The following is a 25,520-nucleotide window of genomic DNA, read 5'->3' on the forward strand; positions in this document are numbered from 1 at the left end:
TACTAATTGGTGTTGGCCTAATTGGGTGGTTAAATGCCCATACTTTAAGTTGCAATTGGTGGACCTTGTAATTTTCATAAACTGCCACATGTTATGCAGAGGAAAACCTTTTTTTTGGATCTCATTGGTAAGATAAGAAATAAATAATACTAGGTATGCCTATTAAACCAGGATTTGTGACACTTAACCAAAGCCATTCTTTGTTCTGCATGTGTGTATTGGCATCTCCCACAAACAAAGACATGCGAATTAAGCCAAAGAGGAAAATGAGAATCCCAACAAAATAATCCTCCAAGTGAAAAATAAGTTAACAGCACAATGGCTAGTCAATGCACCTATGATACATCCAAAAAAAAAAATTTGTTATAATTAGAAAATATTTCTTCAATGAGTTGAAAGGTTGTCAATAGCTCAAACATCTTTCAGATCTGATTCTGTTTTGAATTCCAACCACATATCCAAATATTAAACAGAAAATTGAAATATTTTGGCATGTATGAAAGATATTTGCGCCTCAGTGACTGTAGAAAAATTTACAAATACATGGTCTATTGAATTTAGTAAACAAAATTACTTATATTAAGATTGGATTACACAATAACAAGCTCAAGACAATCTTAACACCCCAAGAAAAAAAGTTGCAAACTTATTTTCATAAAGAGGAAAAAAAAAAAAGATTTTTAGATCATCTCTCACCATCTTCTTTTGATCACTTTGTCATCATCCTCTCAATCTTCCTCCCTTGAACTTTCTCCGTCGCCCAATTGGTGCCAATCTAAAAATCCTTATTATCCACTCATCTTTGAAAATGATATATCCTATGACAAATCCAATTACCATACCGCATCCATAACCCATCAACATGAATTTCCAATCAAATTTGGAGTCATTTGTTGATCTCTCCCCTTGTGGACCTTGTGGTGGCATATCATCACTGGTAGCTCTGCATTTCCTTGATAAGGGAAAACCACATAATCCTGGATTTGCATTGTAAGAAGTGTTTGAAAACGTCTCCAATTGATTGCCTCGTGGTATAGGCCCCTCAAGATGATTTTGGGAGAGGTTTAAGAATGCAAGAAAGGTAAGATTAGCGAGTTGTCGAGGGATCTGGCCCGAGAGCTTGTTTTGTGAGAGATCCAATGACTCCAGCTCTGCCATGTTTCCCATCGATGATGGGATTTGGCCTACTAGGTCATTTTGAGACATGTTTAGAACCACAAGAGATGTAAGCTCTCCAATCACTTTTGGAATCTCCCCCTGGAATCTATTGTTGGATAGATCGAGAGCTGTGTAGATGGTCAAGATCCTCACTAGCTCCATTTCTAGACCTTTGTTCATGATTGTCACAGAGTCTCTGTAGTAGAAATCTCCAATATATTGTGGTTTCGAGTTGTTCCCTTTTTTAAACATCATTTCCTTGAAGCTTCGAAAGTATTCAACTGGAAAATTTCCTGTAAATGTATTGGAAGAGAGGTCCATTATTTGCAACATTGGGAATTCATTAAGGGTTGGAGGGTGTTGGATGGGACCATAGAATCTGTTGGAATGCAATACAAGAACTCGCAGCTTAGGCAATTTACCCAACCAGAAGGGGAAGGTACCAAACATCTTGTTCTTCCCAAGATCTAGAACCTCTAGTGATGTGCAATTCGCCAATGACCTAGGCACTTGCCCTTCTAAAATATTTCCATTCATTTTGAGTGTCCTCAAGCTGCTAGCATTTGTAAAATTTTGAGGCATTCCGTGAAATCTATTCCCTTGTACATCCAATACTAAGAGAGAGTCAATGTTACCTAGACATTCCGGAATTGAACCACTCAAGTTGTTGTGGGAGGCATCAAAAACTTGTAGACCACTCAATTTGCATATTGACTCAGGGATTCCTCCAACAAAGCTATTATTTGAAATTGAGAAGAATGTGACATATGATGCGGGAATTGGGAGAGACCCTTGTAGCTTGTTGTTGCGGAGATCTAGAGTACTTAATGGACTCGAGGAAAAATTTAGTAGTGGTCGCTCCAAAGTATTTAGAGAGTTGTATGAAAGATTCAAATAAAGTAACTGTTTCTTCCATATCCAATTTGGTACTTGCCCAGAAATGGTGTTGTTTGAAAGATCTAAATACTCCAATTGCTCTTGAGTTCTCAAGAAGGAGGGGAATTCTTTGATGTGGCAAGATCCCAAATCCAATTGAGAAAATTGAGGACGAAAAGAAGAACTAGTGTTGCCAAATTCAAGTGACAATAGGTTGTTTGACAGGTCTAGATACAAAAAGTTCTCAAGGTTCCCAAACATGTCGTCCAGCTTTACAGTGCCACTAAAATCGTTGGAGCCCAGATAGAGGGACAGAAGACTTGAGAATTGAGAAATTGATTTTGGTATTTGTCCATTCAATTTGTTTCCACTCAAATCCATATCTACCAATGATGATGATGAAAGAGATGAATTATGAAACAACTGATCAAGTCGACCAGTAAGCTGATTATTTGAGAGGTATAAGTACAGTAATGATGGGAGTGTAAATAGAGAAGAATGGATTGTCCCGTCAAGAAGATTGTAAGACAAGTCCAAATATGTAAGATTTGGAACAGTGTCTTTATTAAACATAGGGACTGAACCGGTAAAACTATTGGAGGAAAGGTCTAGCTCAGTTAATTGGGTGAGATTGGTTAGAGATGGTGGGATAGATCCGGAGAAATTGCAAATACCCAGTCGTAATGTCGTCAAAAACCTAAGATTTCCAATAGAATCTGGAATCGCTCCTGAAAAGTTTGTCCGATAAAGCGATATGTACTGAAAGGAATTGTTAAGTGGAAAATCTGGCAATTGACCATTGAGGAGAGAATTTTCTGACACATCAAGGATCCGAAGATTGGGTAGTTGAAAAACACTGTTGGGGAACTCTCCATACAATCCACAATAGCTGAGACTAAGAGTTTTCAAATGAGAGAAATTGAGGGGCAAGAAGTTGGGTGCTTCAAGAGAAAGATTATAGTTTCCATCAAGTTGGAGCTCCTCGAGCAATACAAGCTGCGAGAAAGAAGGGTGAATGGGACCTGAAAGACTACAGTAGGACAAACTCAATGCACGGAGGTTGGGAAGTGATTGCGGTAAGACCTGAGACCAATGATCGCTGCTTCCCTGTGTAGGACTAGGACTAGGACTAGAGAGGTCTACACCATCAAGGTATAGTTCCACAAGAGATGTCAGATTCTGGATCAACTCCTTAAGGTTTGGTCTTTCCAGTTTTGCATAAGAGAAGTAGCTGGAGAGATCAAGAGAAACCAACCTTGTTAGGCGTGAGAATTCCCAGGGTATCTGGCCGTAGAAATTGGACTTGGAGAGGTTGAGATGTGTCAAGCTTGGAAGACGATCAAAACCAGATGGGATAGGAGCCAAATTGAAGTCATTGTAAGCAAGGTTGAGCCTTTGGAGATGATGGAGGCCAAAGAGGCTGCTGTTGGAATAGATAGGTCCTGATAGCTTGGAATTCAAGTCGAGACGGATCACATAACCAGTGGTGACGTTACATGTGACGCCCTCCCATGAGCAACAATCTGTTTCCGGTTCCCATGAACTGAAGGAAATGTTGTCTGTGATGATGAACTCATGCCGGAATTGCAAGAGAGCAGATTTCTGGTCATGTAGGCAAATATGGCTCTCTTGAGCTGCTTGGATCTGAGGCAAAAGCAGTAATAGGAGGAAGAAGAAGTAGAAGAAGCTCAAGAAAAGGAGAAGACGAGCAAAGGGGAGATAAATTCCCATTCTAATTAGGATTAATGGAAAAGAAAAAAAGTGGAGCTAGGTAGGTAGAACAGGAAGAGGGCGGCTTAGAATAGAATGTGGGATGAAGAATAAGCGGAGGTAGATAGGTTCCCTATTTATCAACAAAGATAAGGTGTGCGTGTTCTATAAGCTATAATGGAAAGTAATGTTTCATAGAAGATAATTGAATCTTATGATTCAATAACAAAACAGAAAGGGAGTCATCATATCTCAGTCTTTTCCAACCCATGAGTTACTCCAACGACTCAATGCGTTAATGCTTAGTCTTGGTCCTCCACAATGCATGACCCTTTATTCTGAATTACTCCAAAGACTCCATGCGTCAATGCTCAGTCTTGGTCCTCCACAATGCATGAGTCCTTAATCAAAAATTTCAGAATTATATCCCCTCAGAGTATGGTTGACGTAATAAGAAAATTAAGTATGAATTAATGGAAAATGTCTCTATTCATGGAACTTTTGATAATTTAAAATTTCAACATTGATGAATGAAGACTTAATATTTTCAAAAAATGCTAGTTACAAAATTGGCTCAAATTCAATACGAATGAATTAACGAAAAATGTATTCATTCATAGAAATTTTGATAATTTGAAATTTCACATCGAAGGATGAAGACTTATAGTTTCAAAAAAGACCAGTAAAAATTTGGCTTAAATTGACAATGAATTAATGACTACACCCATGGAAAATTTTGGTAATTTAAAATTTCAACATTGAAAAATAAAGACTTATTTGTTTTTCGTTAGTGTGATGAATGAACATTTAGCTAATAGTCATTGTGGTAAGAGGAGTCATATTTGAAGCACCCAAACCTTACAAATATATTTTTCATTTATCCTTCTAAAATGTAGTCATAAAAGAAAAGAAGAAGATAATAGAATCTTATGATTCAACAGAAAAAGAACAATCCTTGGGAAAAACGGACAAAGTCATCATCTCTGTCTTTTCCATCCCATTCATAGTCCCAAAATTAAAGACCACTACGTGGTTGGCTGATAAACTATTCCAACGACTCAAAGCGTCGATGCTCAGTCTTGATCCGCCATGCATGAGTCCTTGTCGATGGTTTTAGAATTATCTCCCCATAGAGTATAGTTTATGCAATAAAAAACCAATCACACAATATAAAAAGTATTTTTCTACAGGGGCCCTATACCATTGTTTCAAAAATCGGAATCTGATCAGTCAAACCATGTGAGGTAATCAAACTGAACGTTTCCCTTTCTTCTAAGCTAACAACAAGAATCTAGGTCTTCGGCCAGATTAGTCCCACAAGCCCATGCTGACTTCACAGCCCCATAAGTCAAATAATACGTCTTCAACACGCTCTGTTGACTAACTTAGCCACAAACTTTTCTCAAATTGAGATAATGATATGTCTCCATCAATGTAAAATTTTTGCAACTTGAAATTTCGACATTGACAAATGAAACATTTATTTGTTTTAATTTTTCTGTTTTGATTATTGTAGGTCTAGCTATTTTGATTAGAGAAATCATATTTAGAGTTTTCTGATCCCACAAATATATTTTTCATTTGTCCTTTTGAAATATAGCTATATGTACCAAAAATAAATAAATTATACTGATTCAGCATGCATAGAGTCATCAAGAGACAAGAAAACAAGAAGTCATCATGGAGGCTGAACATACTACTTCGCCAAAGGAGACCAAGCATTGGATCCGTGGATTTAACGCAAGGTATCGAATCAGATATTTGGCTATTCCACAAACCGATATACTATCAATCCGTATTAATATCATAAAAATTAGATTTTACAGATCTCTACATAAGAATTCCAAGACATCTTATGATCAAAAAATTAAAAAGCTAAAATTTTAGCTTTATGGTTTTGGTATCACCCTCTAGCTGTTCAATTCATCTGATAGATTCCACTTAAAAAAATATAACATAATCTACAAATCTTCAATGGTGGAAAATATAACTATGGTTCAAATTAAAATGAATTAGTGGAATATCTCCCAATCTAATTGGGATAACAACTTCTAAGAAAAGTAGAAGCTTCCCTTTTTTATCTTATTATACGTCTTCAAATGTCTATGCCCAATGATTAGCCCTCAAATTTGGCTTAAAATGCAAAAAGAATTATTGAACACTATGCTGATTGATTAATTCATTTTAAATTTCAGTAATGGGAGGTTCGTGCACTGGGTTGCTTTTCTATGTTGACCTACTAATCACAAACATGTGGAAAAATAGAGGTAATTTGGTCATTTAAAAATATCACGGGAGAAAGAGAGATCAAAGTTCACTCTTCAGGGGGGAATTGAAAACAAAATTCAGAACAACGGAGTATCAATAAAGGGAAAAGGCTGGGCATGCTAGCGGGTTACCTAGGCATAAAGTATACTAGCATCTATAGGCCGTTAGATGAAAAAGAAAGGATCTCATTCATTTGTAAACGTTGTCTTACGTAAGTTGCCCAACACTGTCGTTCCACAGTCCTCCTACCTTTCCCCTTCCACTCCGTCTCCCCCAGCTCCCCCTCCCTTCCACAAATTCATCGATCCCCGCTGCCTATACCTCTCTCTCTCTCTCAGCCTGCCTCTACATATGCCCCACGCCTGCCCGCATATCTATATTAGAGAAGAAGATACAATCCGAGAGTTGAGTTGGAACTCCAGTCAAGTTAGAAAACAGAGAAAGGGAGAAAATCTGAAATCTTGAAAAATTTTCCCTTTAAGAAACAATGCAGTCTCAGATCAAGACTAGAAGTAGAAAATCTACTGCATGACTTCCTAAGAAACCAAATCCTCTTTTAGGGAAAGAAGAAGGGGGGTTGGGGATAGCTGCTGCATGATGAGTTAGGGAAGTTTGAAGAAATAGTTGTTGCCCCTTATCTTCATGATGGGGATTTTCCGCCAGACAGTTTCTTTGATCAAGAAGCTGTGTAGATTTGCCGCCAAACTTCAACCCAAATTTCCCGCTTTATTGAGATCGGTCCTGTTATATAATCTGGAGGGGTACACTTTACAGGATTGAAAGTGGGCTTGCCGTGCCCTGTCCAACTTTAATGATGCCATGGAGAACTGTCCAACAGCTCGGATATCTCTCTTTTAATCCGAAGTACTCAACCCAAACTCATCAACCTTGGTGCGAAGTGTGTTCATGTCGGGAATAGGCATTGAATCTGTCGACAATCTCTTCTGTTAATACTCATAAAATCATCAATTCGAGTTTCAGCAAAGAACTTAAGGGAAATTGGCAACGCAAATATTAAACATTCTGTACTTTGAAAGGTTTTGTTAGCGAAAGAGTTCATAGAATGTCATATTGTGGGTCAGTACGTGGTGGAAGGGCCAAATCTGCTCAAAGAAAACCTTCCACAACTCTCCAGCAGGACCTTACATCATGTGATGATCATAAAAAGCAATACAATGCCATCAAAGCTTTCATCCCTTAAAAAACTAAACCAGAACAATTGCTTCCTCAACAACGAAAGAAACAAACATCAATAATCCAGTCTGATCGTTTTATTCCACATAAAATCCCTATAAAAGTCTTGGATCTCGAAGCTGAGGAACGTCAATAATCTAGTCCGTTAGCAAAGCAGCGTCGACGCAAGGGCATCAAGGCGAAGAGGCTCTAGGAGGGGCTGACTAGTGGAGAAAAGTGAGAGATTAGATCCTCATAATTCAAAACTCCGGTTGAGCAACAATGTAACAGCAGTGGAATGAGGCGATCCAACAGTTTTGTGTATACTGACAAAATCCTACGGCCAAAATCTTACTTGCACATAAGATTCTAAGGTAACCCGTTAGCATACCTATCCCCTCTCCCATCAATAAGTATAGGTTAAGTACAGGAGAGCGACAATGATTGTATGGGGCTAATGTAGGGGGGCACCAATGGTGTATCTATTTCCCATTAAGTTTAACCAAAACAATCTTTTCCATGTTGCAAATTAAGTGTTAAAATGTCTTTGAAAAAACGTTTTGAAACAGAATCAAGAGCTAGAAAGAGAACTTATTAATTTCCCTCTATATATTACCAGTACATATGGCTGAAGCAGTACTCAACAAGTGTAAAAAATTTGGTCCTTGGGTAGAATAGACTCGATGAAACAAATTGATGTATTCATCTGCTGCTGAAGTGATTTACCCTTTGATCAATTACAATGGCATGAAATTTTAAGCCAGACGAGCTCAGCAACCAAAATGCAGACAAAACCTTGCAGCAGCTACCAGAAATTTTCTCACTCCATCATGACAGTATGAATTTGCAACAGTATGAATCTGAGTGCTTCTCCAGCCAAAACCAAATTTTAATTTCAAAGTATGAATCTATGTGCTGGTGGAGATGCAGGAGATGGGGACATTGGATTCTCTTGTGAAGGTGACAGATTGAATGAATGTAGGGGGCTTGAGATGATGCAGCCGCCTGCTTCAAACACAACTCCATTCTTTGACTTTCAATATTGAATGAGCTTCAAACATCGCCATTTGTCCTTCCAACGGACCTGAGTGGGATAGCCACCACATGCAATGTCCTTCAACCAAGTGGTGAGCAGTAAAAGAGCTTCCCACTTTGGTTCAAGCATATAAAATGAAGCAAATTAACCAGGCAATCAGAATCTAATGTCCTGAACATATCATGGTCATAAAACCTTGGAACTTGAGCTTCCCTTCTACAACTCCTTGATTCAAAACTTATGTCTATTAGTGCAAGCTTTCCTGCTTGAGGCTGCTTGTACCTGGAGATTCTTCCGTGCTGGTCTTAGATTCTAATAGAACACTTCCTTTATAGTTAGTCACTTCAAGGTCACAATGCAATGAAAGGCAGGAATCTGGCTGTCTTGACCCAATTGACTTGGACCATATGCTTCTTGTTGTTATTGGGGATGCCCAGAAAATAAAATTTCAAACTTCTTTACAATCAATCAATGCTATTCGTGCATCCCGAAAAGGAGGTAAGCACTTCTCCTTTCCTAACTTGTGACAGGATTCTTTAGAAACAGCAAGACAGGATGCCATCTCAAGCTCTTCACAGTGCTCACGTGCAGCGACATCAACAGTAGCACCTCCAAACAAGGATCTCCACCATGGTGGCTTGCACTTGTTAGAAGCACTAATAGAACACCCAATCCGTGCTCCAGCCTAGAATTATTAAAAGATCAACGAGTACTTCAGAATTTAATTGGAAAAATAAATAAATAAATAATATCCTTTTTTTTAAATTAGAAAAATGAAGTCCGAAGCAGAGTATGCATGAGGATATATATAGAATGGTAAAACACAGAAAGACACAAGAAGAAAACCACCATGGTTGGATCTGACCCTACACTTAGATGGTCTCGACGGTAGCCCTCCCTGACAAGCATATCTACTACGGTACCATCAGATCTAGGCCCTCCACCGGAATGAGTCATTGCTAGATGGGAGGAGATATCTCACCAGCCTGTTCAGAAGTGGTCATCTCCATAGGATTTTCTTATTTGTCTCATTCACCAAATAACTAACACGGAATGTCCCTACATTTGCAACAGTGGCCACTCTAGTGATGGGGAAATTAATGAACCACTACATATAGCCTTCAGTTCTGCCACTACTAAAATGCTGTCAGAAACCACCTCACTGCTATAACTTGCATGACATAGACCACGAAAAATATGAAGGTGAACCACAATAAGAAACATATTTGCCCCATGGGAAACGTCATCACATAAACAACTTACAAATTCTAACTTTTTTAGCAAGTAATTTTCTTACAACCAAAATTAGCATTGAACGATATGAGATAGGGTTCCTTGAAAGGCAGCATGGCCCCTATGCCAGCACAGGGCCAATGAGAGTACACGCGGAAGCATCAGCAAGGGCAGGACTTCCGACTTTCATGAGGGGTGGGGTGGTTATTTCGCCTCCCTCTGTGTCTGGCCACAATGCCTTTCAAGCTTTTTTTTCCCTATATACCATAAGATTTTTCCTCAAGATTAAAAATTTAACTCTTCTCTTAATTCGCTTCGGTTCAAAATTAACTCTTCTTTTAATTTCTTCTATTCATAAACACCGGAATGTTGACATTTTGAAGGAAATGGTGTTAGTGGATGTACAGCACTATCAATCTCAACTGCATAAACTCAAACAGTCAAGAGCTGGTTTTGTGCTCCATGTAAATCTGCGCAGCTGTGTAACTTACTGTCTGGCAATACTAAGGCCAACCAGCTCGGCCAGCTGCAACACAAGTCCCTCACATTGAATCACAAATCTTACCCATATAATAATATTCAACAATATTTAGCTCGGACTAAACAAACAGGACACAGCAATGAACTCAGCAAGTTAATTTCTCTTCTTATTTTTATATTTCTGGAACAATGTTTCCATTAACCGACCCCCACCCCCTTCAGCTCCCCACTCTGTTTTGTTTCACCAGTGCTTTCAAGTTTCTGGATAAAGAAAAAAACAGTAGAGATCCATCTCTAGATGAAGCATTTGCAGAGGTTTCACGAGTTGGGATGACATGATATAACAGAACATAAACAGAACCATATTTAATCATAAATTATAAAACCAATACAGATTAAACACCATTACCATTATGTAGCCATCCATGTAAGAGAGAGAAAATAAAATTCAACTTCACCAAAGAAACAAGGACAAGAGGTGGAAGGAACTGAAACCAAAGATTTCATCAACCAAAACGATAACCGAGAACTAGAGTAAATCGATACTACCTCGCACTGCTCAATGACTTTAGATTAACAAACTTGAAAAGCAGACTTCCAGCTTGATGGGTTTCTGAAAGCGAGAACGAAAGGTCCTTTCGATGGGTCGTCTGATAAACCAGCTGGTATGGGTCCTCTTAGCAAAGGAAGTGGACGATGGAAAGAAATTATTAAAGTTGCGGAAGGCGAGAAATCATCAGTATCAGTTGTTGGAATCACCATCGCCACGGCTATGGCGAGCTTGCTTTCTAGTGTTTAGGGCTTTTGGGATTTGTCTTTATGCAGAGTTCCAGTCTTTCATTCGGGAACAGAAGTGGATCTGGATATGGGTTTTGCTCGGGTTTGGGTAGTTAATACCCCACACCCGTTGGATTTCAAAAACATTTTTTTTTTCAATCTTATACAATTGCCCAATCCAATGGCTCTTCAACTACAGTTACATGAGAAACGGGTCAGAGGGAGTGGCTATGGCACAAGGTGAAAACATGATTGTCGAATCCATGACCTCGCATGAGTCTGCATTTTAGTGGTGAGGCACCAAGCAACTGAACAATCAATTGTCATTAAAAAAATTCATTTGAATGCTGCGGCCTTGATGTTGTGATGATTCTAATTATTGGATAGTCAAGGCATGTCTTATATTAGACAATTGTTAAATTTCAAGGTTTAATTCCACCGTATATACCCTTATGTATGTTGGCATACATTCTCATGCTTAGTATACTTTCGAGCGGTAGACTTGATTTTCAAACCTCTATCTTTTCATTTCATTTTGATTCTTTGTAAGCAGAAATTTTACATGTGAATAGGGTTTTAGGGTCTTTGCCTATTTACAAAATTTAGACCTTATTACTTCTATCACCTGGCAAATAATTGGACTTATCAAAGCAAACAGTTACAAAATTTAGGCCCTATTATATCCGTGGCAAATTTATCAAAGCAAACAACTGGAACAAGTCTTACAAGTACAATGTGCTATAGTATAATAAAGGTCTAGTAGACCCAAATAGGGGCCAAGTCTACAAGGCCTAAGGCCACATTTCTTGAAAATCAAGAAAATTGATGCAAAGACAATCAAGAGGAGTTGACTAGGCAAGTAAGAGCATTGCAAACCGCTAACACTAAGTCAAGGCCCAGGTGTGCAACTAAACTTGAATACTATGGCATATTTTTTCGTTAAAAAAAAAAAATGGTAGCAAGTAAAATATTGCTCGTTAAATTTTTATCTTATTACTTTAAGCTGAAAGAACGGAGAGAAAATTGAGAAAAAATAGAAAGAGTGAAGAAATGACATCATAGATCTCTTGTTTCAATTTTCCTCCCCTCGCACAACTGGTATAAGGATGAAATGATTAGTCCTTGAGAATGATGAGCCTACCCTAACAGTGTATACACCAAACTCATAAATCCAAATAACCATATCGATGGACTGATCCCCTGTTTGGATAATGCTGGAGAAAAAATTAGTAAAATGAGCAGGAAAACAATGCATCCTTTTTTTTATATGGAAAGAAATTCTATGCTTTTAAAGCATCCAATTTCTTTTCTTCAAGGAATATGACAAAAGCAGCTTTTAAGCATTTTAATGGAGCTTTGGGCAGAATGAGTAGACAAGAATTGTTGAGCAACAGGCCAAGAGCATACATTCAGTACAATTTTGGCTTCAACCCTCCAAGAGCTGTGTAGATGGTCAAGATCCTCTCTAGCTCTATTTCTAGCCTTTTGTTCATGATTGTCACCGAGTCTCTGTAGTTGGAATGTCCAAATTAATCTTCAATGTACTCTAGTTTTGTTTTGTGTTCATGATTATCCTCAAGCTCTGAAAGTATTCAGCTAGCAAATAACTTGTAAATCTATTAGAAAAGAGGTCCATAATTTGCAACATTGGGAATTCATTAAAGGTTTGAGGGTGTCTTTTGGAGCCAAAGAATCAGTTGGAATGCAATATAAGAAGTCGCAACTTAGGCAATTTCCCCAACCAGAAGGGGAAGGCATCAGATAGCCTGTTCTTCCCAAGGTCTAGAACCTCCAGTGACGTGCAATTAGCCAATGACCTAGGCACTTGGCCTTTATGGAAAGACTGATAATCTGAAATATCTAGAACTGGAGGGTTCCCTTTTTATCTTAAGAGGTAATACAAGTTTTTAACAAATCTTTGTTGACTGATTAGCTAGAAAATTTGGCTAGTCATAGAAAGATTGGTAAAGTGAAAGTTAAGAGGAAAGTGATACATGTTTGCAACACCCTTTGTTCATTATTAATCACAAACTCGTCTCAAATTCAAAATTAGTTATTAAGTGTCTATTCATGCAAAAATTGTTAATGTGAAAGTTGAGGTTCTCGTAATACCTGTGCAATCACAAAATTGTTTCATATTGAAAAAAAATAAAAAATAAAAAATAAATAAAATTTTTAAATCCCTCCACTCATGGAAATTTTGATAATTTGAAGGTTCAACATTGAGGAATAAAGACAAAAAATATATTATTTATCCAAAAAAATAAATAAAATAAAATTGGCGATAGAATCGATCTCCACCAATTGGGTTATCATAGATGCATAGAAAGTAGCAAATAAGGAACAAGTGATCCTTCTATGCTTAAGAATCTAGATAGCCCATTGAAAGGTCTATCGATGTTCAGGACTGATGGAGTTGTTCCCTTCCTACTCACCTAACGGGAACAAATTGCTAATATAGGTATCCCCGGTGTTTATGTTGACTATATTTAGTTAGGAGGAAAACTTAAGTGGAAGGAAAGTGAAATTTTCAAATTTAAAAAATATTTTTTATAAATATTATTCTATGTTTGGTTTGAGAGGTAAAATTGAAATTTTACTTGGTTTGGATCTAAACCTGTCAATAAATTATCCTAAATGCTACTTTTAAGAATTGAGGTACACTTTCTCCAACTTAAGGTGTCTCAAATGTAATTCACAAGAGTAGGGTTGGTGTCACCTTTTGATTCACTAGATGCCAACTTTGCTTCGTTTTTTTTTTGCTAATAACGGGTATCCAGTCATTCGGTCTGACTAGTCCTGCAAGCCCAGTCACAAACTTTGCTCAAGTTCAAAATGAATTATTAAATGTTCTTTCATAGAAAGATTGGTATGTGAAAGCTCAAGGAGAAGTGGAGGACTGCAAGTGAGATTTAGGAAAAGGGTATAAATCGTTAAAGCTTTGCTAAACTAATGACCCTATTCATGAAATTAGGCTGCTCGGGTTGCAACCAAGTAGATGCAATTCCGGTGTTAGCACCCTTGCCCTTGGGATTCCATTTCCTTGGCTGCAACCCGGATATCAGTCATTTTTTTTTTTTTTCTTTTCGTGATGGTGGATGGGTGCTAGATAATGCAAGTATCCAAACACTACTTTAACGGGTAAAATTGAAAATGAGGTAATTTACCTTACATTTTACAACAAAGGGTTTTGACTCAATTGGGAGCTGCTGTTGGCTTACTTGACTCAATTAACAAATGAAATCAACCGAAAGCAAACTCTTCTAGTTGTTGGGTGACTTGGAGTGTCCTAATTAATCTATCTTTTCAAAAAAAAAAAAAATAATAATAATAATAATAATGTCCAAACCCAGCCTCACTTTTACAATAACAATGAGTTGTTATAATCTGCTAACTAACAACTATCCAAATACTTAATACCGCATACAGGATTAAGCCCCATTATGGACTAATAAAAGATGCTTATTACATTAATAAACCCAAAAATAAGAAACCCACGGTCTATAAAACCCCAATCATGGGCCAAAATAAAGTTTTCCAAGGCCCAATTGACCCATTTTAACAATCTTAAATGCATCACACCGTCATACTGTATCTATTTTCTCTTACAAATTTAACTCTATAGCAGACAATCTTTTCAGTCAATATTTCTCCTCTGCATGGTGCATAATCACAAATAGCTCATTGATAGTGACAGCCTTACTTGATCTTGGCTTTTTTGTAATTCAAATAAAATCTTTTCTATGGTAGGGAAATTGGCCTAAAATTTCCATACTGATGATGGGTATGACTTTGGGATATTGATGTGGGTGTCCATAATATTTTGTGGACAGATGGTGAAACAATACGACACAATGGCTATATTTTGTTAAAAATGAGAAGTACAAATAAAATATTAATTGGTAAAGTGATGTAAAGAAAAACTGAAAATAAAATATAAGAGAAGATTTTCAAAAAGGTGTTTGGTTTGAAGTAAAGTTGATGTAAAGTAATATAAGAAACATGTGAGAACCACAATATAGGGAAAGTAGGAGTGGGAATTGAAAATTTTTCTATTGTCTTTATGCGAAAAATGGAAAATAACTATTTTTGGTAAAATGTTATCCAACAAGAAAGACATCTAGAGCACCCAAAATTTTGGATTATAACCAAACCCATGGACACTGATTTTTAATGAAAAGTTTGATGATTTTATTTCTTTTTGGCTGTTTAAGTTTACTTTTATTCATTTGTCTTATTTTACTTCACCACTGGAAATTTAGGCCTCAGTTAGTTAGATGTCAAATGCGAAGTGAAATGTCTCATTGTTGTAAAGTAATTTGAAATTAAGTGAAGGCAACAGAGTAATTGAAAATCAGACAAAAAATAGAGAGGACAATCTGTCCTTACTCCTAACCCAGAGTCTAAGGCCTCATAATCACTCTAAACAAGAACTAAACCCATTTTATCTTTTAAATTACATTAAATTGACTGGCAAAGTAATCAAAAGAAAAAAAAAAAAGTGTAAAAGAATCTAGATGATCACAAGAATGATTAGAAAAAGCATCTGCAGATGAATTCGCTCGATGGTAAACATGAATACCTGAAAAGATGTAATTGATCTTAACTGTAGCAACTTCTAGAGCCAAGACCTTTTCCTCCAAGATAAACCAGTGAGCTGAAGTTGCACAGCCGTGCTTAACACATCATGGATAGTTCAGATTTTAGCCAGTATGGTGGACCCATAACCATTGTAATTTGGAAAGGCCCAAACCACCTGCTGATCACAAGATATACTATTTTATATCAATGTGCTAGTATAACATAGAATGTCATGCTATAGCTGAATCATCTCTACTATGCTATGCTTCAATATACTGATAGAATATTTATGTTCACTGTATTATCTGTACAATTCCAGTATCTATATCACAATTCGTTGATTAATCTTAATGAAAATGCTTCATCAAAGGATTTCAATGTTTGCTTAGCCTCTACATCATTTGTGAGGATCTAGAGGACTATATGAATAGGGAAAAAGAATCCTGCCAATCTGGTGTAGGGCTAAAAGTCCGAGTTACCCCTCCCCATTGTACGTTGAAGATGCTCTCGACTCCTCTTCCATTGGCCTGCAGGTTTGATGTCTCCCTATGTCAGACCAGCAGGGTTCTCTTGCCCATATAAATATGTATTAGTTATATAGTTAGAAGATTTAGTAATTTTTGTACATAATTCGTACATTTTTTTTTTTTTGGGTGAATTATAATTCATACATGTTGATATGTATAAACTTCTAAGGATGAACTCTGTGGTAGTTGTATTACAATGCTGTTATGATGAGAGAGGATGAACTGTCAATTTGATTTCTGTTGAAGTATCCAACCCAAAGCTTAAGCTGTTAAAGTGGGAACCCAACTGGTATATCAAGGTCCTAGAGTTTTCCAATGTGGGATCCCAGCACTCCATGTGTATTGCCCATTTTTTGGGTGACCACACATAGGTATTTTATCAACCTAGTGGGCTTGATGGCTCTAATACCATGGTAGTATATCTAACCCAAAAGCTTAAGCCATAATTGGGGAGGCTTTTCTGATATATGAAGGCGTCCAAGGTTCTAGAGTTTTCCAATGTGGTTCCCAACAATATTCCTCTAATTCTTTTTTTTCTTCCTTCCTTTTCTGTCTTCTCTTTTTCTTTATTCATTCATTTCTAAACTGATGTTTCTATACAACTTTTACCAAAAAAAAAAAGATGTTTCTATACAACAATGGTGAAATACTTATTAAGGTCATTGGCAGCCTTTACCAAGGTTTAACTAGGCTATGTTGGGCTGAACCATTTTTATGATAGAATTTAGTTTTACACATTGTACTGCAAAATGCAGAACTTGGAAAAATTATGCCATTCGCTTTTATTATTGATACTATAATTTTTTATTTGATATCAGCTTAGCTGACTTAGATTACACTTGTGGTTTTGTTGTAGGTTTTGATGACTTCTTTTCAATCCTTTGTGGCATTAATGGGTCGGCCCCTGTTGTTCTGAACTAATACCATACTGGCCAAAGTTGTGGAATTTCTGACATGAATGGCACTGACTTGAACTTGCCTTCTATTACAATAGCAAAGCTAAACCAGTCAAAAACGATCCAGAGGATAGTTAATAATATTGCTGGCAATGGGACATATAGTGTTGGTTGGTTTGCTCCCTATGGAGTATCAGTTGGAGTGATTCCCACTCACTTCTTCATTGCAAGTGGGCAGAGACAGGTTTTGACGGTTCTCTTCAATGCAACAATGAATAGTTCTACTGCCAGCTTTGGAAGGATTGGGCTTTTCGCTCCTGAAAAATTTGTGCCAGAGAGCGACATGAACTGAAAGAAATTGTTAAGTGGAAAATCTGACAATTGACCATTGATGAGAGAATTGAATGACACATCAAGGAATTTAAGATTGGGTAGTTGAAAAACACTGCTGGGGAACTCTCCATACAATCCACAATAGCTTAGACTAAGAGTTTTCAAATAAGAGAAATTATGGGGCAAGAGGTTGGGTGCTTCAAGAGAAAGCTTATAATTTCCATCAAGTCGGAGCTCCTCGAGGAATACCAGCTGCTAGAAAGAAGTGTGATTGGGACCTGAAAGACGACAGCCAGACAAACTCAATGCACGGAGGTTGGGAAGAGACTGCGGCAAGACCTGAGACCAATGACTACTTCTTCCATGTTTAGGACTAGGACTAGAGAGGTCTACACCATTAAGGTATAGCTCCACAAGAGATGTTAGATTCTGGATCAACGCCTTCAGGTTTGGTTTTTCCAGTTTTAGAATACGACTACAGATATTGAAGTAGTAGTTCTCGTCGAAGTTGAAGGTGGAGAGATCAAGAGAAACCAACCTTGTTAGGCGTGAGAATTCCCAGGGTATCTGGCCGGGGAAATTGGAATGGGAGAGGTTGAGATGTGTCAAAATTGGAAGTTGATCAAATCCAGACGGGAATGGAGTGAGCTTGAAGTCATTGAAAGCAAGATTGAGCCTTTGGAGATGATGGAGGCTGAAGAGGCTGCTGTCGGAATAGATAGGTCCTGAAACCTTGGAATCGATCACGTAGTAGGAACTGTAGTGGAAACCGATGACATAACCACTCAAGTCGAGATCGATGACATAACCAGTGGTGAAGTTGCATGTCACGCCTCCGCATGAGCAACAATCCTTTTCCGGTTCCCATGAATTAGTGGAATTAATAAAGGAATCTTGCTGCAATTGCAAGAGAGCAGATTTCTGGTCATCTAGGCAAATGTGTGGCTCCCTCAGGCCTCAAGAGAGTTGCTCTGGTCTGAGACAAAAGCAACAGGACAAAGAAGAAGAAGAAGCAGAAGAGACGAAGATGAAGAAAGGGGAGATCTCCCATTCTGATTGGGATAGCGACGAACAGGAAGATTATATTTCGAAATGGAAGAAGGTGTTCCCCTTTTTATCTTCGGAGATAATACACATCCAACACGCTATGTTGACCGACTCTGGAGTCTGGTCTCAAATTTGATTGGCTCAAATTCAATGAAATGTCTCTTTCCATGGGAACATTTGGTATTGAAAAGTTCAACGTTAAATTAAGGGGATAATTCTCATTGGATTGCTGGGTTTTCAGGCCTGAGGGAATTCTGCCCAAAAATTATTTATGAATAGACAGTTATCAAACCGTTTTCATTCTATATTCTATTATATGTAGTAGATACTAAAAGGCTTTTGTTTTCAAAAAAATAATTTTATTAATGATTTTTTTTATAAGTTGTTGCTGCCGAGGATCTGTAGAAGATTAGACGTCGGTCCTGCAAGAACACAGAAGGCAGAGGCCCAGGGTGACTCTGGGATTAGTCCTCTAATGCACAAATTAGTGACTCGTGCAACAATATTCAGAAAGTAATGGCAAGTGGGTGAACTTACCCTCTGCTTCCTTCTGGGCTTCCTCTTATAGGGTCGGGTCTGTAGAGTCCTACTAGGAAACGTCCAATCTCTAGTTGTTTTAAATACTCTATGTTGACTGTCTAGCCACAAATTTACAAATAAAAAATATATTATTAAATGTTGATTTGGGATCATTCGGAGTCATTCACGATGCGAGTGGCGGAACCACAAGCATCGAAATCTCGATAGTAGCCTGTCAATCCATCAAAAATAGCCTTTCAATTTAAGTGAAAGTGCAGGTTCCTCATAATACACGTGTTGACTAACTAGTCACAAGCTGTGGCTTGGTGTATAAACAGAAGAAAGATTCAGTGATGCTTTTTTCAAAAGTGGCTCCTCCTCAAGATTTATTTGGATGGTATCCATGGGAAGTCAGACACTATTACAAAGGATTCCTTTTGCGTGGTAAAATTGAAAATGAGGTGCCCTAAACATCACTTTTAAGAAATGAGGTATTTCTCAAACTTAGAATTACCTCAAGTGTAAGTTACTTATATTTTATAACAAAGGGTTTTGAATACCAAGTAAAGTGAAATTTAACAACCAAATATAAAATGATTTGTAGTTGGTGATAAAATCACATGAGCATGATTCTAAAACTTGGGTGGAATTGGTATGTGCCTTATATCCCTAATCTTGATCAATCAGATACTGAACCACTAGGAAGTCATAATTGTAAAATGATAATAAAAATGAATTTTTTTTTATTGAAAAGTAAGGCTAAATCTGAGTGATATATATGGTCTGATCCAAGGTGATCTTGATCGATATTGGCCTTAACTGTCCTACGATCGAGCCCAAGTTTTACAATCTTGTACATAAGATAATGGTTACAAAAAAATTATTTTTTAAGTATAAAAGGTTTATTTCCCATCCCTTTAATCCCCTTAGCAACCAAATGAAACCTAACAATAGGCAAATTATTTGAACTGAAATCTGTTTGAATCGAGAATCGGATATGATATGATCAAAACTGGGGATTCAATTCCGATTTATGTCATTAATGAAGGTGTAGCTATTTGAGGTTTTCATCACTCACAAATCTATATTCCTTTTTCCTTTTGAAATGTGGTCCTTGAAATGAGAAAAATAATTTTGCCGTGGGGTGGGTTGGGTAATTGGTCCACTATCTTTGAGAATATTTTCGTTCACAAGATGGTTGATGGAAATCACCAATCCACCACAGGATCCAACAACGACGAGATTTTTTCACAGCATCAACTTAAATAGATATCTCGTGGGTGTGGCCGTGTGGGGCTCCTACTGGGAGTGTCCAGGAAAGATTTTATTGATGGAAATGTAGTTCTATATCATGCACATGACTTTAGCATAAGTCCGAGAAAGGTAAAACCTTACTATTGTGAACATTGGGATGAGCTTCTAGCTCAGAGTCGAGGGGCTACATAGTTCGGCTGCTTAGACTCTAGCGCAATTCCAAGTAAGGTTAAATGCTTGACTCTCTACTACATAAATAGGTTTTCTTTTTTTCTTTTTTGATATTGTAAATGGCTGCTCCAAGGTAGTGATCAAACAAAGATAGTGGGACATGCCAACTCGAAACCACAATCAGCTGCGGATAGGACAAGGCATTTCTTCCACTACGCTACTACCCTGTTAACAATAGTAAGTAGATTAAGAGTTAGTAATGAGTATGGCTTAGTGGCCCCTTTGCCCAAGAATTGAAATTGAACAATTGTGATCTCTGGTAGAATGGTTAGCAATGACTTCAACTTTGACAGATTTTCTGTGGCGGATCTTCAACCGGTATTTTTGCAACCCTACAAAGCATAAGACAGTTGAGCCAGTTTATAACCCAGATTTTCTTCTTTGGCTCATACACCTAATAAGTAATAACCATGGTTGAATATGCTTACATTTTCCAGGTCCGACCACTTTGGTGATGTGAAACTATTGAACCACTACATAAAGTCTTCAGTTCTACCACTACTAAATTGCAATCTCGCCTGTGATCTCCAAATGCACCTCCAATACTAGCCTGCTCTACCTACTTTTATTTGGTCATGCATTACCCTGTCAAGAACTTTTCATCTACTTTGTTAATTCCTCCCAATTTTGCCTTCGTTATTACCAAGTAGATTGCATAAAATTGATTGTCTGATTCATGATTATTGGATATTCTAAATTGAATTATCAAATCATCGATACATAATTCTGATAAACTACAATTGCTTTCAATAGAAGTGAAAATTAGACATCTTTGGTCACTGCTTTTCTTCAACACCTCAAATCCTGCTTCTCACCATTTTTCATCCACACTCTTAGTTACTTACCCTCCTCTTAAGTTTTTGTAAAGACAGTTGACCTTGTCCTTACAGAGTATAGAGTGCATCTAATCAGTCTGAGTAACATTACTAATTGGTGTTGGCCTAATTGGGTGGTTAAATGCCCATACTTTAAGTTGCAATTGGTGGACCTTGTAATTTTCATAAACTGCCACATGTTATGCAGAGGAAAACCATTTTTTGGATCTCATTGGTAAGATAAGAAATAAATAATACTAGGTATGCCTATTAAACCAGGATTTGTGACACTTAACCAAAGCCATTCTTTGTTCTTACATCTTGATTTACAGATTCAGGTGTAGTTGCTAGATCAGATATGTATTCAAAAGTTAGATTTTTTAGACTTAGTGGCACCGAATTCATTTTTGGAATCTATTCTTTTCATGCAAATTTCCAGAAGTTCTTTCAAGGCTAGTCAATGCACCAATGATCTGCATGTGTGTATTGGCATCTCCCACAAACAAAGACATGCGAATAAAGCCAAAGAGGAAAATGAGAATCCCAACAAAATAATCCTCCAAGTGAAAAATAAGTTAACAGCACAATGGCTAGTCAATGCACCTATGATACTTCCAAAAAAAAAAAATTTGTTATAATTAGAAAATATTTCTTCAATGAGTTGAAAGGTTGTCAATAGCTCAAACATCTTTCAGATCTGATTCTGTTTTGAATTCCAACCACATATCCAAATATTAAACAGAAAATTGAAATATTTTTGCATGTATGAAAGATATTTGCGCCTCAGTGACTGTAGAAAAATTTACAAATACATGGTCTATTGAATTTAGTAAACAAAATTACTTATATTAAGATTGGATTACACAATAACAAGCTCAAGACAATCTTAACACCCCAAGAAAAAAAGTTGCAAACTTATTTTCATAAAGAGGAAAAAAAAAAAAGATTTTTAGATCATCTCTCACCATCTTCTTTTGATCACTTTGTCATCATCTTCTCAATCTTCCTCCCTTGGACTTTCTCCGTCGCCCAATTGGTGCCAATCTAAAAATCCTTATTATCCACTCATCTTTGAAAATGATATATCCTATGACAAATCCAATTACCATACCGCATCCATAACCCATCAACATGAATTTCCAATCAAATTTGGAGTCATTTGTTGATCTCTCCCCTTGTGGACCTTGCGGTGGCATATCATCACTGGTAGCTCTGCATTTCCTTGATAAGGGAAAACCACATAATCCTGGATTTGCATTGTAAGAAGTGTTTGAAAACGTCTCCAATTGATTGCCTCGTGGTATAGGCCCCTCAAGATGATTTTGGGAGAGGTTTAAGAATGCAAGAAAGGTAAGATTAGCGAGTTGTCGAGGGATCTGGCCTGAGAGCTTGTTTTGTGAGAGATCCAATGACTCCAGCTCTGCCATGTTTCCTATCGATGATGGGATTTGGCCTACTAGGTCATTTTGAGACATGTTTAGAACCACAAGAGATGTAAGCTCTCCAATCACTTTTGGAATCTCCCCCTGGAATCTATTGTTGGATAGATCGAGAGCTGTGTAGATGGTCAAGATCCTCACTAGCTCCATTTCTAGACCTTTGTTCATGATTGTCACTGAGTCTCTGTAGTAGGATTCTCCAATATATTGTGGTTCTGACTTGTTCCCTTTTTTAAACATCATTGCCTTCAAGCTTCCAAAGTATTCAATTGGAAAATTACCTGTAAATGTATTGGAAGAGAGGTCCAAAATTTGCAACATCGGGAATTCATCAAGGGTTCGAGGGTGTTTGATGGGACCATAGAATCTGTTGGAATGCAATACAAGAACTCGCAACATAGGCAATTTCCCCAACAAGAACGGGAAGGTATCAAACATCTTGTTCTTCCCAAGATCTAGAACCTCTAGTGATGTGCAATTCGCCAATGACCTAGGCACTTGCCCTTCTAAAATATTTCCATTCATTTTGAGTGTCCTCAAGCTGCTAGCATTTGTAAAATTTGGAGGCATTCCGTGAAATCGATTCCCTTGTACATCCAATACAGAGAGAGTGTCAATGTTACCTAGACATTCCGGAATTGAACCGCTCAAGTTGTTGTGGGAGGCATCAAAAACTTGTAGACCACTCAATTTGCATATTGACTCAGGGATTCCTCCAACAAAGCTATTATTCGAAATTGAAAAGAATGTGATAGATGATGCGGGAATTGGGAGAGACCCTTGTAGCTTGTTGTTGCGGAGATCTAGAGTACTTAATGGACTTGAGGACAAATTTAGGAGTAGTGGTAGCTCCAAAGTATTTAGAGAGTTGTATGAAAGATTCAAATAAGATAAACCTTCCTTCCATATCCAATTTGGTACTTGCCCAGAAATGGTGTTGTTTGAAAGGTCAAGATTCTCAACATTTAGGTTCTTCAGAAATTCAGGGAACACTCTCAAATTGCAAGAACTCAATTTCAAAGAATAAAAGTAGAGAGTGGAAGGAGTAGTAGTATTGTTGCTTGTATCATTATTTGAATGATCCGCAAAAGCAGGTTCCAAATCTACTATTCCATTGTAAGAAAGATCAACATCACCAAGAGCTCCCTTCCATAACCAATTCGGTACTTGGCCTTGGATTTGGTTGTTTGAAAGATCTAAATACTCCAATTGCTCTTGAGTTCTCAAGAAGTTGGGGAATTCTTTGATGTGGCAAGATCCCAAACCCAATTCGTAAAACTGAGGACGAAAAGAAGAACTAGTGTTGCCAAATTCAAGTGACAATAGGTTGTTGTTTGACAGGTGAAGAGACGAAAGGTTCTCAAGGTTCCCAAACATGTCCTCCAGCTTTACAGTGCCACTAAAATCGTTGGAGCTCAGATAGAGGGACTGAAGACTTGAGAATTGAGAAATTGATTTTGGTATTTGTCCATTCAATTTGTTTCCACTCAAATCCATCTCTACCAATGATGATGATGATGAAAGAGATGAATTATGAAACAACTGATCAAGTCGACCAGTAAGCTGAATATTTGAAAGAAATAATCTGTACAATGATGGGAGTGTAAATAGAGAAGAATGGATTGTCCCGTCAAGAAGATTGTCAGACAATTCCAAAAATGCAAGATTTGGAACATTGTCTTTATTAAACATAGGGACTGAACCGGTAAAACTATTGGACCAAAGGTCTAGCTCAGTTAGTTGGGTGAGATTGGTTAGAGATGGTGGGATAGATCCGGAGAAATTGCAATTACCCAGTCGTAATGTCGTCAAAAACCTAAGATTTCCAATAGAATCTGGAAGCGCTCCTGAAAAGTTTGTCTGATAGAGCGATATGAACTGAAAAGAATTGTTAAGTGGAAAATCTGGCAATTGACCATTTAGGAGAGAATTTCCTGACACATCAAGGATCCGAAGATTGGGTAGTTGAAAAACACTGTTGGGGAACTCTCCATACAATCCACAATAGCTTAGACTAAGAGTTTTCAAATGAGAGAAATTGAGGGGCAAGAAGTTGGGTGCTTCAAGAGAAAGATTATAGTTTCCATCAAGTCGGAGCTCCTCGAGGAATACAAGCTGCGAGAAAGAAGGGTGAATGGGACCTGAAAGACTACAGTAGGACAAACTCAATGCACGGAGGTTGGGAAGTGACTGCGGTAAGACCTGAGACCAATGATCGCTGCTTCCCTGTGTAGGACTAGAACTAGGACTAGAGAGGTCTACACCATCAAGGTATAGTTCTACAAGAGATGTCAGATTCTGGATCAACTCCTTAAGGTTTGGTCTTTCCAGTTTTGCATAATCAGAGAAGTAGGAGAGATCAAGAGAAACTAACCTTGTTAGGCGTGAGAATTCCCAGGGTATCTGACCAGAGAAATTGGAATAGGAGAGGTTGAGATGTGTCAAGCTTGGAAGACGATCAAACCCAGATGGGATAGGAGCCAAATTGAAGTCATTGTAAGCAAGGTTGAGCCTTTGGAGATGATGGAGGCCAAAGAGGCTGCTGTTGGAATAGATAGGTGCTGAAACCTTGTAACTGATCATGTCGGAGCTAAAACCGATACTATTATTCAAGTCGAGACCAATCACGTAACCAGTGGTGACGTTGCAAGTGACGCCATCCCATGAGCAACAATCTGTTTGTGGTTCCCATGAACTGAAGGAAATGTTGTCTGTGATGATGAACTCATGCCGGAATTGCAAGAGAGCAGATTTCTGGTCATGTAGGCAAATATGGCTGTCTTGAGCTGCTTGGATCTGAGGCAAAAGCAGTAATAGGAGGAAGAAGAAGTAGAAGAAGCTCAAGAAAAGGAGAAGACGAGCAAAGGGGAGATAAATTCCCATTCTAATTAGGATTAATGGAAAAGAAAAAAAGTGGAGCTAGGTGGGTAGAACAGGAAGAGGGCGGCTTAGAATAGAATGTGGGATGAAGAATAAGCGGAGGTAGATAGGTTCCCTATTTATCAACAAAGATAAGGTGTGCGGGTTCTATAAGCTATATGTTGACTGTCCATATAATAGAAAGTAATGTTTCATCTTTCATAGAAGATAATTGAATCTTATGATTCAATAACAAAACAACCGTTAAAGTTAAAAACAGAGAGGGAGTCATCATCTCAGTCTTTTCC

General features: G+C 37.7%; 4 protein-coding genes across 4 annotated transcripts; all 4 read right to left on the minus strand.

Moving 5' to 3' along the window:
* Positions 1-522: 522 nt before the first annotated feature.
* On the minus strand, positions 523-24,858 carry LOC122059669 (receptor-like protein 33). The gene is made up of 2 exons (XM_042622619.1): positions 24,728-24,858; positions 523-1,451 (listed from the first exon to the last, which is right to left on the minus strand). The coding sequence occupies exon 2, from the start codon at positions 1,411-1,413 to the stop codon at positions 721-723; it is 693 nt and encodes a 230-aa protein (XP_042478553.1). The 5' UTR covers positions 1,414-1,451; positions 24,728-24,858; the 3' UTR covers positions 523-720.
* Positions 1,436-3,765, minus strand: LOC122059870 (receptor-like protein 7). Its single transcript, XM_042622917.1, has 2 exons — positions 1,586-3,765; positions 1,436-1,451 (listed from the first exon to the last, which is right to left on the minus strand). The coding sequence occupies exons 1-2, from the start codon at positions 3,763-3,765 to the stop codon at positions 1,436-1,438; spliced, it is 2,196 nt and encodes a 731-aa protein (XP_042478851.1).
* On the minus strand, positions 8,670-10,696 carry LOC122059871. Its single transcript, XM_042622918.1, has 2 exons — positions 10,517-10,696; positions 8,670-8,906 (listed from the first exon to the last, which is right to left on the minus strand). Exons 1-2 carry the CDS (start codon positions 10,694-10,696, stop codon positions 8,670-8,672), a joined length of 417 nt encoding a protein of 138 aa, XP_042478852.1.
* LOC122059873 (receptor-like protein 7) lies at positions 17,304-25,236 on the minus strand. The gene is made up of 2 exons (XM_042622919.1): positions 22,021-25,236; positions 17,304-17,945 (listed from the first exon to the last, which is right to left on the minus strand). The coding sequence occupies exons 1-2, from the start codon at positions 25,234-25,236 to the stop codon at positions 17,304-17,306; spliced, it is 3,858 nt and encodes a 1,285-aa protein (XP_042478853.1).
* Between the last annotated feature and the right edge of the window lie 284 nt (positions 25,237-25,520).

Source organism: Macadamia integrifolia, chromosome 13 (genome assembly GCF_013358625.1).
Source record: "Macadamia integrifolia cultivar HAES 741 chromosome 13, SCU_Mint_v3, whole genome shotgun sequence".
NCBI classification, from domain to species: domain Eukaryota; kingdom Viridiplantae; phylum Streptophyta; class Magnoliopsida; order Proteales; family Proteaceae; genus Macadamia; species Macadamia integrifolia.